Here is a 16,036-nt window from a genome sequence, read left to right as displayed (position 1 = left end):
TATGTTACTAGGAATAAACAGCATGAACAAAATAAGAAAAAAATGGTCTAAGTCCAGAATATGTGCTTTCCCCAGCATCTCTCAGTACTCTTTAGATCTGGAAAGATGGCGTGACATCAGCTGCTAAGCATCCATAGGGGCCCTGCCCCCCAATAAAGCGAGGTTCTCGGTGAGGAGAAAAGCAATGAATTGTAAAGTTAAAGGGCAGAAACAATGAAAAAACACTTTCAGCATAGGTAAAATGACAAAACAAACGGTCTCGTTTTTTTCTTCCTTTTAGCACCAGGCCCAAAGTGCTTCAGAAGGTGCTGCAGTGCTAGGCACTCTGAAATCCAGACATTACAAAATGTTTAACCCCTTCGGTGCTCATGACGGAACGGTTCCGTCATGAGCCACGGTTGAGCTGTGCTCATGACGGAACCGTTCCGTCATGACCACGCCCGCGCAGGAAAAGATCAGCACAGCAGGGGAATCCGTCCAGCATGGAAGGGGTTAACTAAAACTGAAAACATAATCATATCCGGTTCTAGCCGTGAAATAAGCCAGCCAGAGGTGAATTGCCCTTAGCCTCTGCCATGATGATGCATCTGAAACCATGGAAGGACCAAGCACGACTGAAAGTCCCAGCCCAAACAGACATTAAATAGGCTACCAGTGGAATGCATCATGACAGTTATAGTCTGCAGGGTGCCTATCACAATCATAGAGCCCCACTCCAGGGCTCTTGGTTTTGCACTAAAACTCCCCTACCCCCTTGCCCCCACCAACTCAAACTTCTCCTCCCGCTGCCTTCTGCGCCTGAGTGCATGGGTGCAGGTGTCATTTACCGGTGGCCTGCTGTGGTGTAGACAGGCATAGGACTCTGCACTGCCCCCATAACCTGTGCCCCAATAATGGAGCACTGAGGTTTGCCATTTCTGATGATTCCAACCATGCGGGCCCCTAGCCGGGCTCCAAGGCCCTGAAGCATACCTGAGCCAGCCTTGCGCAACCTGGGACTCACAGCCGGAGTCAGGGATCCCTCACACACTGCAGGCCCTAGGCCTTTCACAGACCTGTCCTGCGGCCTGGCGGAACCCCATTGCGTTCCTGGTGTTCGTTGGAGGACGGGCGGCAGAGAAGTAACAGGACTCTGTCTTTTCCTTCTTGCCCAGAGAAGAAAAATACAGTGTCCACTTATGTTCTGCCACTTCAGCTGCCCACCCCAACCCCCAACTCTTTCATTCTTCCCTCTCTTTCTGTCTAGCAGTTCTTCTCTTACTGAAAACCATGACTTCAAGACGAGGTTCTCACTGTTTCCTCTCCTTTCTTTTATTTGCTCCCCTGTGAAATTGATTCAAAAAAGAAAACCATTTTTGCTGGAAATGTGGTATTTTAATTCCAAAGAGCAGCATCTGGAATAAAAGGTTAAAAATATTAAAAATAACTTAAAGTAAGACAGGGTGGTAGCAAACTGGCCAGATTGATTATATTCACACCCAAACACATTAGCGCCACTTTTACAGAGTTTGCCAATGAAGCGCTATTTTTGTTTTCTTGTCTTTGTTTTCCCTGGGCTCGCAACTAGTGCACCAATCCTGGAGGTACTGTAAAGTGTGGTTTGGAAAACAAAATGTGTACTGCGGCTCTGCGTCCAGGGATGTGGTCTTTTAACCATACTGCTTACGCTTTGTAAGGATATAAGCAATGGACATTGAAATGTGTCCATTCAGGGCCCTGTAGTCATGTCCTTAACTCCTCAGGCAAAAGCACTCACTGATTTCTGAATAGTGAGTGTAAAAGCGTTAAGATAACCATGTTGTTCCTGCTTACATTTCACATGGTTTGCTAAATTTTGCATTCCCTATGAGTGTTTGCTTTTTCCAGGATGTTGTTACTGTTTTTTTGTAGGCCGCATATTGCTCTTGTCTAGTGCGTCATTTAAATTGAGCCACATCCAGGTGTTTATAGCCGGCAGCAATTGGGTTGTAGTTGAAGGCAGTGTGAGTTTTTCTCAGTGGGGGAGAGGATGTGGCACTTTGGCCAGAGCTGCTGAATTTGGAACTGGGGAACCAGGTTCAGCCTTAATAACCAGTCCACCAGACCACTCTCATGAGAGAGCACAATCCCATGCTAGACCTTAGAAGGCTTCGCAAGAGCTTAGAAGCCCTGGTGTCTTAGCACCAGCAGGTGGACCCTAGCAGTGTCAAGTGTGGGGTAACCTTCAAAGTTTGTCCACCACAATCCATACTGAAGTTCACCTCCAGTCTTGCGGGCAGGCCTATGAAGCAGCACAGCCTAGAACAACAGTGACTCTGTCACTGTGGTCACAGGACTCTTGAGAAGGGCCAGCTCTAGTGCAGTGCAACCGGTGTGACCGCACCGGGTTCTGACTTTGGGTGGAAGCATCATGTTTGCAAGTATATTAAGGTTTTAAAAGCGCTTGCTGCCTCCTTCCTGGCCTCCAGCAATTTTCAGCAACAATAAAAATGTCATGATGACTCCGGTGTTTAATGTTCTTCCTAGAGAGAAATCATTTTGTCTAGTGAACATTTTGATTCATGGAAAGGTAGCTCAGAGGGTTAATGGGCCTGCTGCAAAGAACATGTACCATGCAGTTCACAAAGTGCACATAATGTAAATAGGTCAGTGGGCTACTGCTTTTGTTAGAGAGATCCTTTTGTTACTTGCAGTTTATAAGTTAAAATCCTAACATAGAACAGTGAGCTATTAACTTTCATCTAAGAGCTGCATACAAACTGCAAGGTATAAATTAGAGTGTTATGTTTTTTCCCCCAGTCTTTGATTATCCTAATGTTACAAAAAGTGTTCTTTTGGACAGAAATCAATTCTGATTATTAAAGAGAACCCCCAACCATGGTATTACGTTTTAAATTCTGAGTTAGTGTTTTTCCAGACCAATCACTATTAAACTATACAGCCTACTAGTATGGTTGTCATGTGACTCCTACTCCTTGTAACGGGATAAGTCGCTGTGCTTTACCTTTGACCCTCTGTGCGGGCCGGAGCTGCCTGGTCGAGAGCCCCTGATGTCTCTAGGTGTTCGTGTCAGCCAGGTTGCATCTGTTGGACAAACCTCTCCTGCACTGGCCATCAGGTCTGGACAACGCACTCTCCTCTTCCTTCATCCCTGTATTCTTGGTATGCGAGGGTGCAACACAAACACTGCTGTTAAATAAACCCATGCCACATAACAAACCCTGCATCATGATTGTCATAACATGGGCACTCCCATTCCGTTGTTAGTTTGAGAGGCCAAAGACAGAATGGTTACAGAGCCTTGTTTTCGCCCTCTGGAGGTGAGTTTCCGATCACTGTGTGGAGCAGGTCTCCAGGCTTCAACCCGACCCTTTTGTGTGACACACATACATCGAGGTGATATACATAAATCCGGGGCTACATATTTATATATATATATATATATAAAAAAAAAACACACTCATTTTCCATGTAGACAGGGTGGCGATAGGCAAAGGAGTTTTGTTTTTGGTTTTTGCAGTTTTATAAAACGCGCACTCGACCCGAAGGTATCAGAGCACTTTACATGAGCACCAGTTGCATTGCAGACGGACACGTTCATTTTTTTAGGCATGGGGAGATTAAGTGATTTGCCCAGAATCACAAGATGTTTGATCCTCCAGCCAGACTCAAACCCCCAGCTTCAAAGTCGGCCACCCTAGCTGTTAAGCCACACCCGCTCAATTTGTGTCAGACCTCGTGAAATGTTGGTGGCATAGTGTGGTGGGAAACCCTAAAAAGCACACAAACAAAACTAAGCAGATATTACTCCCCTTCATGAGCTGTATTTTATTACTGAGTATGCTCAAAAAGCAAAGCCTTTCCAAACTGTGGATGAAAGTGGCTCCTACGAGGCTGCAGCTCTTGAAACATGGCGCGAAGGCACCAAGCACATTGAGGAGTGGGAGGGGCAGTAATGCGTCGTGCCTTCTTTCAAGCAAGACTTCAACAAGCCCAATCGCTCTTATAAGGAAGCCCAAATCAAACAAGTATCCTACCAAAAAAGCTCAACTGGTGGTGGACATCTAAAAATGCAAAAGGAAAAAATGAAAATAGCAAGGGAGCGATAGCACGGCGCAGGAGGCAGCAGTAACAAAACTGTGGCATTGTGAGGAGGTGGGAGGGATGAATGCTACATTTAAATGTAATCAGCTATGGTGCTTAATCTGAACACAGTCAAACAGCAACAGAGTGGAAAACCAAGTAAAAATGAGTCCCTCAAAGAACAGGTAAAAAAACATATGAGAATGAGATAGGAATTAGCCCTTGCTCTGTGGGAGGAACTGGAAGAGAAAAGGAGGGACAAAGAGGCAGGATTGACCACTAGCAAACAAGGACTTTTAAAGAACACTGAAACAAGCAAATCAAAAGCAGGGGGACGATTTTAAGCCCACAAGAGAAATATACTTAAGTATTCAAGAGGTCGTACGCTTATGCTCAACCTAAAAATGACCTGTTCACTCATACTTTCCACAAGTATGAGGGTAGCACTTTGGGTGCCCTTCGCTGTCCAACAACACCTTATTACGGGAGAGAGGCCTATGTCATGCCGCACACTCATGATCTGTGTTTGCTGATGACTACAAAATTCAGCATTAGGAATGCAGACAACAGCACCGTAGGGCACTCAGCACAGAGTGCACATCCATTATCATGAAGATGACATTTCCGTTCCAACATATATATAGTCATGAGATTTAAAGTTGTGATGTTTTGTTTGGTCTTTTTTCACAGACACTGTTGATCAATCACAGTGACAGAACAAGCCTGTGTGAAATTTAGCTACACTTCAGGAGTGTTCTCTTTGAAGAGCTGTAACCTAATGAGCAAACTCTGTGGGCGTTCAGAGTCCTCTCCGTTTTCCGCTGATTATTTAATTGCACACATTGAGGTGTTGAGCCTCTCCTAAAATAATTATTTTTCTCAAGTCAGCTGAGCCTTCAGTAACATTATGAGCTTTCAGTAACATCAACTCAAAATAGCGCTTCCTGCCTCCCTTACTCTGCTAGATCCCCTGGTTGAAAAAAAAAGAACAGTTTTATGAGAGACTCAATATCTCAACCACCGCGATTCAACAATCAACAAAACTGAAAGGACTTTGAAACCCTGCAGAGTTTGTTCCTCAGGTAACAGGGCTGAAAGGAGGCTTAGGCAGTGTTCATTCATCAGTTTACTTTCAAACTATCGGGAGGATATTGTTCAATGCATCCCCAAATTCGGAGGGGGACAAACCCTGCCTGTTTCCCATAGTGCCTTCATTCATATGAGCACCTGATTATGAGAATCATGTCAGAAAGGAACTTTGGGGGCAACTAGCAAGGCCCCCTTCCCACAGCGGCCTCCGGTTGGATGCCAGGGTGGCACCTATGGTGCCCCCCTGTAAATCTCTGCATCGACTGGCAGGCACCGTTAGGTGCTTGCTACGCAGTGCACGAATTACCAAAAACACCCATTTCTCTATGAGAGCTGGTGCTACGGCTGGGTTACAGCTGCAGCACAAGCTCCCATAGAGAAATGGGAATGTGTGAACACACCATGTGAGGTTGCATCCTACTAATGCGGTCAGGATCGCCGACAGGAGGTTGGTCAGTCCTGATTCCGCAACGGCGTCGGGCGGATTTGCATCCTCGTAATGAGTGACGTAATGTGTAACGGGGATTTGGTGTATCACTCAAGCGTGTACAGAGCTACATGAAAAATCAGGGTCCATAGTGAATGATGTTTTAATGTTGTTGTTTCAGATGCAAAATTCTGAAACTGCTACAGGTTTAACAATGTATTTAAATATTTAAGGTTTTTTTAAAGAATATATTTTTTAAATCTAATTTTTTTGGGCAGCCCATATGATGTTTACATGTGTGTATGGGTATATATATTTTTAATTGGTTTTAGATTATTCCCTGTTTACTTAGTGATTGCACGGTATCACTATAGCAATTACCTTAAGCAGTGGCCGCTCCTTCGGTAAGGCAGAAGAGCCTCGCCCCTCTGCTCCAACTGCAAGCTGAATGCAAAAAATAAAATGATAACGTTCATTATGATCATTTAGTTTTTTTACATTCAGCTTGCAGCTGAAGCCAGGTGGCTGGGGCTGGGCTCCCTGCGACATAGGGGGAGGAGTGGTAACAGCACCTAAAGTGCACATGACGACTTGGCCGTCCGTCTTCGGCCGTCCAAAGCTTCATGCGCACTGTGCATGTTCTTCACCCAGGTTGCATTATAGCCTGGGTGAAGAACATGCACAGCCTGCCAGCCCCTCTCTGAGCGCTGAACAAAGGAGCTCAGCCCAATCACAATGCTGCTGAGGAAGCGTTGAGATTGGTCAGGGGATTGTGGTATTCTGTGCGCTTCCTGCCGAGTGCAGAAAGGAGGACAGAGGTAGAAGAGGCGGCGGCTGGCGGTGAAAAGGTAAGTGCTTTTTTTGAATGTATTATTTCCCAGCCCCTCCCTCCATACCCCCTTCCTCCTGCCTCACCACCCCTGTTCAGTAGCAGCCGCTACTGCCGTTAAGAAACGTACAGGAGAAGTAAATGTGATACACAGGGTTAATATATTGAGAAAATTAATGTCTAATTGTCATAAGGTCTTTGCAAATTTTGCTTAGTTGCATTTTAACAAAAAAAGTAAAATATATATATATATTGCTGCAAACACCTTTTTTTTATTTGTCGTAATCAATAATATCATTATAAGTCAACCAATTAGTAAACATTTTGACTAAGACTTGGTGCTGTCACTGAGGTCTTATTTTGTACATGCATATTTTCTATTTCTATAATTTAAGGATATTTATACATATATATATATATATATATTATCTACTGGCGGTCGCCAGTAGATAGTTATAGTTAGGACCGTGTTTCCATAGGAAATCCGCAACATTCTATTTGGAATAACTTTGGCGCCGATTGACGAATCCTCACGAAATTCTCAAAATAGGTGGGGCGCTCCGTTCCGCTCCTTCCCTGAAAGTCTCGGGGGGATTTGTCAAGCGGGGGCTGAGAAAAAGGGGGGGTCCCAAAACGCGCTTTCCCCATGTATTTTTCCATAGGACCTTTAGTCCGAGCTACAGCCCGAACGGCTGAACAGAATTACTTGAAATTTGGCAGAGAGGTAGCCCTCAGGTCAAGGATGTGCCTTTTGCAGGTCTCGTGTAAATCTGTTCAGTATTTCCTGAGAAAATAGCATTTTAAATCAATATATATATCTATAGGCGCGCTCCGAGCGCGTACCGTAAGCTTACCGTACGCGCACGCCGCCGTGCACGAGCGCGATTCTGATTGGTTGTTAGATCTTAGTAAACATTCGAATCGGTCAAAACCAGGAAGTGTCGGCCACCATTTTGTCTCTCGCAGTCTGAGGGGGTGAAAAACAAAGGTGGAGAACGTGAAAAGGGGGCAGAGTGGACAGTTTCTGACCCCCTAGCCTTGGTCAGGGGGTCCCAGAAGGACCCCCAAGGGCAAAAATTGATTTTAATTTTTTTTCGAAAAATCGCGGAATGCGCGTAGCGTATGCGCACGGCGTAAACGGAAAAATTCCGCGAGAAAAAATTCTGCGAACTTCGCGTAACTATTCCGCGATTACGCGTACCGTACGCGCACGGCAAACATTTTTTTTCAAAAAGGAAAGCTTAAAAAAAAATAAAAAATATTGTGAGGTAAGGTTGGCTCTTAAAAGAGCCGTTGGGTTAATACAGGGATAGAGGAAAGAAAGAATGGGAATATTATGAGCGTCTACAAACGTGCTGGTCTATCTTATTGTTAATAAGGGAAACACTGGTCTCCCCAAAAACAATAAGACCACAACACGTTGTACACCTCATTGAAACCCTCCGAAATCGAGGGTTAATGTCCAGAGGAGCAGAAGAAGGTGATGCTCCCACCTCAGAGGAAGAGCTCAGCTCAGCTGCCGCTGATGTACTCGGCTGAGCTTCTGAGGTTGGGCTCCGGTGACTTACTGAAGAGTTTTCTTCAGTATGTCGAGCAAAGGTCCTGGGATGTTTATCCCTAAGGTGTCTCATCATAGAGTGATTTCCTTGGATCTCCTCTAGATAAAACACGCTCACAAAGTCTGCAAGTGACCAATGGAGCATTGACCTTTTTCTGCCCCTCTGGAAAAGTAAAATACTCCCACACAAAAGAATCCTTTTGTTTCCTCCTTCTCTGTCTGATGATGGTGCTGCTAGGCTCACTCTCAGAAGAGGACTGCTGCTCTGCCATTGTATCTCAATGTCAATTCAGCTCCTTCTCCTAGGGGATCTCAAGCAGTAATGAGGGGAATGGGTGTGGTGTGGGAAGTTTCTGGAACTGAAAGTAGTTTCAACCAATGAAAAGTGTTCTTTGTGGATCACATGACCTACCGTGCGCGCTCCGTAAGCTTACGGTACGCGCTCGTAAACAAGTACGCATGCACAAACGTGACGCTTACGGAGCGCGTACGTAAGACGCACTCGCGCATGCGCATTACACGCCCCTGCGTAACCGCGACGTTGCTTCCGCACAACGCGCATGCGTGTACGCGTACGTCACGTACGTATCACGTAAGCGCACTGTACTTATGATGTACGGAGCGCGTAGCGTCAGCTTACCGTACGCGCATCGTATCACGTAAGCGCACCGTACTTATGACGTACGGAGCGCGTAGCGTCAGCTTACCGTACGGCAAAAAATGCATAAAAAAAAAAAAAAAGTTGTAGAAGATAATAACTGTGATGTACAACTGTATGTAAACATTAATTTAAAAAAAAAATAACCATTCCATAATGCAGGATATAGTACATATATTATTTTATACATAGGTTGGATATTATTTTTTACCAAAAATCTCAAAAAAAAAATTGCATTTAAAAAACCGTACAAATTCACTGAAAAAACCATAGGTTTCGCACACGTTATAGTTAGGAATTAGCATTTAAAAAACCTTGCAAATTCACTGAAAAAAACATAGGTTTCACACATGTTATAGTTAGCAGGACATTTCACTCGTGAAAAACCAATGAAATTCCCCCGTTATAGTTAGTGCAGGCAACTATAACTCACGCGACCGCAATCCTCTGCTGATGATGTCAAATATTACATCACTGATAACATATGTGTCTTTCTGAAAAAAAAATATTTGTAATATATGTATAGCTGAAAATTAATGGAAGAAGACATGGGTAAATAAGTGTCTAAATACAGTGATGTAATATTTGACGTCATCAGCAGAGGATTGCGGTGGCGTGCACTAACTATAACGGGGGAATTTCATTGGTTTTTCACGAGTGAAATGTCCTGCTAACTATAACATGTGTGAAACCTATGGTGTTTTCAGTGAATTTGCAAGGTTTTTTAAATGCTAATTCCTAACTATACCTTTAATTTTACCAGTGCTTCCTCATCATGCAACAGGTATCCTGTACTCAAAACAGAAACTTAACCTGCATTATGGGAAATGTTTTTTTAACTAACTGGTCCTGTGACTCAATGTGTTATTAAGCATGCATGCCTGCACCTTGCAATTTGATATTGCTTCCACCTATGAGCAAGGCGGCATTGATCACCAAAATACGTAAGGAGACGGAAGCTTCTTTGTGCTGCTGTGCCGTGAAAAAAAGCTAACTTTTCCAGTATTGGGCATCTGTCTGCTGCTTCATGTTTGTGAAATTGATGGGCTGCTCCATGCCCATTGTTTTAAGAAGCCCCCCTGAAGGGTCGAGGGCTCTTACACTGGGAGGATGGTTTTGGTGCTATATATGTATATATATCTATATTCACTGAAAAAACCATAGGTTTCAGACATGTTATAGTTAGGAATTAGCATTTAAAAAACCTTCGAAATTCACTGAAAAAACCATAGGTTGCAGAGGTGTTATAGTTAGCTGGACATTTCACTCGTACAAAACCATTGAAATTCCTTAGTTACAGTTAGTTCTACTAACTATAACTTGCGTGCCCGCAATCCACTGCTGATAAAATCACATATTACATCATTCATGACATGGTCAGTGACATCACTGATGACATCACTAATGACATCTCAAATGACATCACTGATGACATCACTGATGACAACATCCTACCCTGCCCCCTTTTTGCATTTTGCACACTTTTTTCAAGGATTTCCGGTGCCTCGGTTCTACCGAGGCACAAAATGGCTGCCAACACTTCCTGGTTTGGAGTGTTGACAGCAAGTTCACAGTCAATTAACATGCAGCTTGTGATCGGGAGGGTGCGCGCAGGGTGCGCTCAGGGTGCGCGGATCCACATCGCCCATAGATATATATGTGATTTTACTTTTGATTTTTTTCAGGAACTACTGAACAGATTTACACCATTTAACCAAGAGGCATGACTCTGAACCAAGGGCTACCTTTTTGCCAAATTTGGTGTAATTCCGTTCAGCAGTTCGGGCTGTAGCTGCGACTAAAGGTTCGTATGGAAAATTGCATGGGGAAAATACGTTTTGGGACCCCCCTTTTTTCCTTGGCCCCTGCTTGACAAATCACCCCGAGACTTTCAGGATAGGAGCGGACCGGAGCTGGACAAAAGTTTTGAAAATTTCGCGAAGATTTGTCAACCGGCGGCAAAGTTATTGGGAATAGAATGTTGCAGATTTCCTATAGAAAATAGGTCCTAACTATAACTACCTACTAGCGACCGCCAGTAGGTAATATATATATATATATATATATATAAAATATATGCTCAACACAAAAGATTGTAATCAGTGTTTGCATTTTTTTAACCCACTAAATGACTTAAATACGTTATATTCTAAAAAGAACGTGTACAAGCCCAGTGTCAACTGTCATACACCTCAAAATCAGAAAAATGTGTTTCATTATTTGAATCATAAAACACTGCCATACACTTTGTTGTATTCGTTTTGTGAAGATGCCTTGGCTAGTTCTGCGCATGTGCACTATTACAGAGAGGGCTCGTATCTACACACTTCACAGAACGAAATCAAGATAGCTGCAGTGCATATTCTTATTTGTATAAGTGTGCGAGAAACAACAGAGAACATAAACATGCAGCGGTGGCTCAAACAGCTTTGTGGGCCATCTTGCAGAACTATCAATTTGATTGTAAACAGGAGCCCGCGCAGCCTGAATCAGGATTTTCAATTATTGTTGTATGAGCAATTCTGAAGAAGTCCTTTGTGATTTTAGGACCATTTGCACAGAAACATGTTGTGGTAGTTAATGACTCTCTATTATTCATGATACACTGCCTGCAGGACAAACACTCACTTGTGGAGGTTGCAAGAGCGTTCATACTGTGGAGTAAGTGTAATCTCATCGTTTAAAGGCAAATGGGTTTATGCATACTAAAACCCCATGCTTATAATAGATCACTACCGGTAGGAAGAGTACCACTCTGGGGAAGCCATTGAATACAGTTTAGACTTGAACAATTTTTGCTATAACCGAGTTAAGAATTCTTAAAAGCTGTAATTAAAGTGTCAGCTCAAGGTTTTAGCCTACAACGTCAAGCATCAATCTACACATTCAAATGTTTCCTATCAAGAATGTCAAGTTTGCAAGTCTCTGTCAACAGTTCAGTGCTTAATGTGAGCCAGTCTTTGCCAGTGAGGACTACCAGCACTCATCATTGGTGACCAACATTTATTTTTTCCCATCAGACATTGGTCCAGGGCAAGAGAGAGAAAAAACACACTGGGGTATATTCACAAGGAAATGGTGCGGCGCTTCGGCAAATTTTGCAGTGCATAATTTCAAAAACGCTGCCTAGCGCCAACACAGGCACCGCAGATTTCCTGTAACACAGGCAACCTTGCACTATGGGGCAATGATTGTTTATGTGCAGGAAGGTGTCCCTTCATATACTAAAAACTATCTTTAAAGGCGATTTGCTCTTTTCATGTAGAGCAAACAGTGAGGAGAAATAAAAGTATTATTCCTCGTTGAGCCAATCGAACACCTGCTTTTGCATGGCGTTAGTTTTTTTGCTCTGCCTCAGATTTAAACATCCTTGTAAATCTGGGGCAGTGTCAAAAAGCAATGGGTGTTGCGGTGGAACACCCACAGCAGCACCCACTCCACGCACCCTTCACGCAGAAGGATACCATATTTACAAAGCAGCGCTTAGCCACGCAACACCGCTTTGTAAATATGGTGCAGGGCATTGCGCCCCCAAAATGTTTAAAAAAGTGACGTACCAGTGGGGCAATCCCCTTGTAAATATGCCCCACAAACAAGAAAAAAAGAGGATTTTTTTTTTTAAAAAGGGCACAAAGAGAGAATCAAGAATCGGACATAAAGAGCCAGCAACACCTGCTAGTGGTTTAAAGAGGCCTGGGGTGAATTCAAGACTTCATAGCCTTGGTATTCGGAGCCCCTCTTTTAAATATTACAGCATGAGCAGAGCTATGGGCTCTGGCACTCTTTCTTTTACAAATTAAGCACTTCATCAGGATGTAATGTATGACGTGGTGTGCACTGTTTGTTGTGACACTGGCTGAATAATCCAGGATTACTCATTTAATTCCAAAGAATTTTAGAGGACTAAATTTGAATAAAATTAAAAGACTCACCGGATTTCTCTTCACGAGGTCCGAATTGGGCACTACCACAGCGAGGTGTAGTATTGTAAAAAATGAGTTGAGCACATATGAAGAGAACAAATTCTTATGCAGGGTTATCCTCTGACAACTCAGGCTCCTGAAATAAGGAACACATGTTATCAATTACACGCCTTATGCCCTAGTTTTACATTTAAGTAAGAAACTATGACAACTTACCTCCATTGTTTCTTTGGCATATTTCAATGAACTCTCAAAACAGTCAAATTAATTTATTACCGGGCATATGTACACATTTTAACTATGAAACAAAAGTCAACAAAACTTTATCTCATGAAGGAGACAATTGGCACTGGCCACAGTTCAGGGTGGATAAGGGTATGTTTTTGGAGCTTGCTCCAGTTCTGTGATCTCATTTGCCTTTAGCCAAATGTATTGATTGAGATTTTCTTATTAATGAGGCAGCTTATGTGGCTATACCAATAGATGTTGCCAGATACCAAAGTAGTTGTGTTTCCTCTTCCAGTGGAAAATGTTTTGTTTCATGTATTAAATCGGTCCTTATGAATTGAAATCCCATCCAGCTGACCATGCATCAGGTTCTTGCTCCAGAACCCACAAACACATCTGACAAACCTGCACCAAGATTCGTTATAGATGTGGATCCCTATCTAAAAGTCAGTAATGCATGTCTTATTGTTTGCCTTTTTAGAAAATGTATATTATCATTACATTCCTTCTGGGATGGCACAAGAACTTCCCTTTCCCTTTTTTGAAGGCCCACCAAGGAATGTGAGGTTCTTTTGCCTTCAAAATACACCTACAAATTTGACTTTACCTTTATTAAGTGTTCCTCATTTTGGTTCCGCAAACAAATATCGACTCTTAGGGGCTGATTACAAATATAGGTGTTGTTCATCGCACCTAGTAAATAACGATACCACAGGGCTCGTTATTTACCAGGTGCAATAAATTGCACCTGTTACGAGTTCCTGGGGAATAACATGCAGATTTGGGGTTTTTAAGGCACCAAAATCCGTAGGGTACAGTAAATACTGTTGCTTTCCCTGTTTTAAAATTGACAGGTGTGACCTTTCGAAATGTAATGAATGTTCAAGTATTTAACGCATCCAATATTTACGGGGTGTTGTAAATACCTTCGAACACGTAATTCCAAAACATGCGTAAACAGGGGTTTACACATGGGTCACAATTTAATGAGTAACTTGTAATCAGTGCCTCAGTCCTCGAACCTGCCACTTGTGTGAAGGAGGAACTTAGCCATGTATCTGTCTGCCAGGCCTTGCCACTCTAGCCACATAATTAGAGCATGCTTCCCTTTTGATCCATAACAGACCCATACAAAGAAATTGATGCAAGTCTTTAGCCCCCTAAGTAAGGGGTTGGAGAACTTAATTCTGCACAGGAGTGATTATCCTTTGTTCAAGCAGTAGGACAGAGGGCCAGATTTGTTTGATGAGCTGAGGGTGAGGTGACACTAGCCATTGGGTTGAGGTGACTCCTGGGCAACAACAACCAATATGCAAAAAGTTCCCAAGTGTAACACTTTCCTCTTTATTTGCATATTCTGTTCTGGTTTGTTTATGTGTAAGGGTTTGAATACATGCTCTCTGAGAAAGGTGTTATCATCAAATGGCATGTACATAATCTTGGTCTTGAACTCTGGCCAGAAGGAGATGGACGTCAACCACCCTAGTCTTCTAAAGACAGTAGCTGCAGTAAGTTGGCGAAACCTACCATTTGACATATCCATGACTGCCTCAATATTGGCTGCTGATGCATTAATTTCTTCTTTGACTATTTAAATTACCTCAATGCACCTTTGTACTGGAAATAGGTCTAGAAGCAGAGAAATGTCATTCCACATCTGGCAGTCACGGCATCCAAGGATGGCCAAAACATTGGCTACCTTGAGGAAGTCTACATCTATTAAAATTACTGTCTGGCACTAATTACCAATATGCTTGCTATCTCTATCTGGAAGCATGGATATAGGGGTTTTTAAATCCTATGTGGGCCACTACTGCAATTATCAAGTCTGGTTTCAATTTACCCTTGAGGCTCTCTGGTGCCATGTCTGGTACTCTAAATGTCTTCTTCCAGAGTCAAGGTATTACTTCCGGGACTGTGGTGGATGTCTTCATGAGTGTGAACATCTCATTCCATATGGACTCTAAAATTGGAATGGACATTGATGACTTCTTAGGTTGCTCTGAGAAACTTTAAAAGAAGCATTGCTTCTCAATGGCTGACCTAAATAGGCCACATTTCGTAGATGCTCCGCCCATCATCCCATGGAAACAATCAATGTAATCTGCAGATGATCTGCAGGAATTTTCCCATGTTATTTATAGTTAACAGCTTATTCCTCATCCCACTCCTTCTCTTTATCCTCATCTTCCCCCATGTCCCGTGGGTAGGAGGAACTGGTGCACAGTTTGTGGGTGGGGAAGCGATCTCCGGTGGCAGCAGCGGGGGTTGAATTTGATGGGGTTATGGTGTTAGAGTCTGAAGTAGAAGAGAGGGTGACATACATTACTGTAGTCATAAAGTATTCAACAAATTCATAGATATTTGCAACATCACTGGGTCTGAGTTTTAATGTTTGTAAGTGTCGTGATAATCATAGTCCCTATGCAGGTACATGGGATGACAATGCGGTGGTGGAGGCACCAGACATTATTTGCCATTGTAATGACAGTTCTATTCATCCTTGTTCTTAATCAGGTATATATGCTGGACATCTAGTTGCAAAGGACTGTTTTCAATATCTGAAATTTGGTCCTGGTCACTATTGTATATATATTTATAAGTGTATTACCTACTGGCAGTCACCAGTAGTAGTTATAGTTAGGCTGTAGTTTCCATAGGAAGAGTTGTTTTCATTTGCCTATAACTTTGGCATTGTTTGACGCTCACTTCAACTGCTGTATTAAAAATTTCGGGGGTGATCCGTCAAGGGTGGGGGGGGGTCCAAATGGCAGCCATTGTGCTTGATCCGTGACTACTGCCAAAATTAAAAAAACAGCTTCATTAAATAATGCCCACCGGTTGGCATCTCATATAGTAATGTGGGGGTGCACAGGCGTCAACCCGCACCCCGGGGACCTTCACCTCCGCGGGGCAAATATAAGAAACAAGATGCACATCCCCTGCAGACACGGGAACCGCCACCTCCCTGGGGCCAATTATTTAAGGAGTGCAGGTGAGGCTCAGCCTCAGGAACTGCCACCTCCCCGGGGCTAATGTAATGGTGGCCTCAAGGACCTCCACTGCCCCGGGACCACCACCTCCTGGGGATTTTAGAAGTTCATGTGGGCAGGGCCCCCTCCCTGACCTCGGGGACCACCACCTCCTCGGGGCCAAAGTATATTATGAAACAAAATGGGAGGGGGCTGCCACCACAATCCCAGGGACCGTACACGCCCTGGGGCAGGCCCCTAATCGAGAAAGGAGCCATAAATGGCCCTTG

The 16,036-nt window shown here is 43.4% G+C and overlaps 1 protein-coding gene across 2 annotated transcripts in view; it reads right to left on the bottom strand.

Annotated features, from left to right (window-relative positions):
* LOC146789297 (calcitonin gene-related peptide type 1 receptor-like) overlaps positions 1-16,036 on the bottom strand; it is a 2,166,593-nt gene that overhangs the window by 777,604 nt on the left and 1,372,953 nt on the right. For both annotated transcript variants that reach the window (XM_085630942.1, XM_085630944.1), the window contains exon 9: positions 12,556-12,682. In XM_085630942.1, coding sequence (XP_085487068.1) covers positions 12,556-12,682 — 127 coding nt within the window. The remainder of the gene's footprint in view (positions 1-12,555; positions 12,683-16,036) is intronic.

The sequence above is a fragment of the Triturus cristatus genome, chromosome 10 (assembly GCF_964204655.1).
Source record: "Triturus cristatus chromosome 10, aTriCri1.1, whole genome shotgun sequence".
Taxonomy (NCBI): Eukaryota; Metazoa; Chordata; class Amphibia; order Caudata; family Salamandridae; genus Triturus; species Triturus cristatus.
This window is presented reverse-complemented; position numbering and strand designations above follow the sequence as displayed.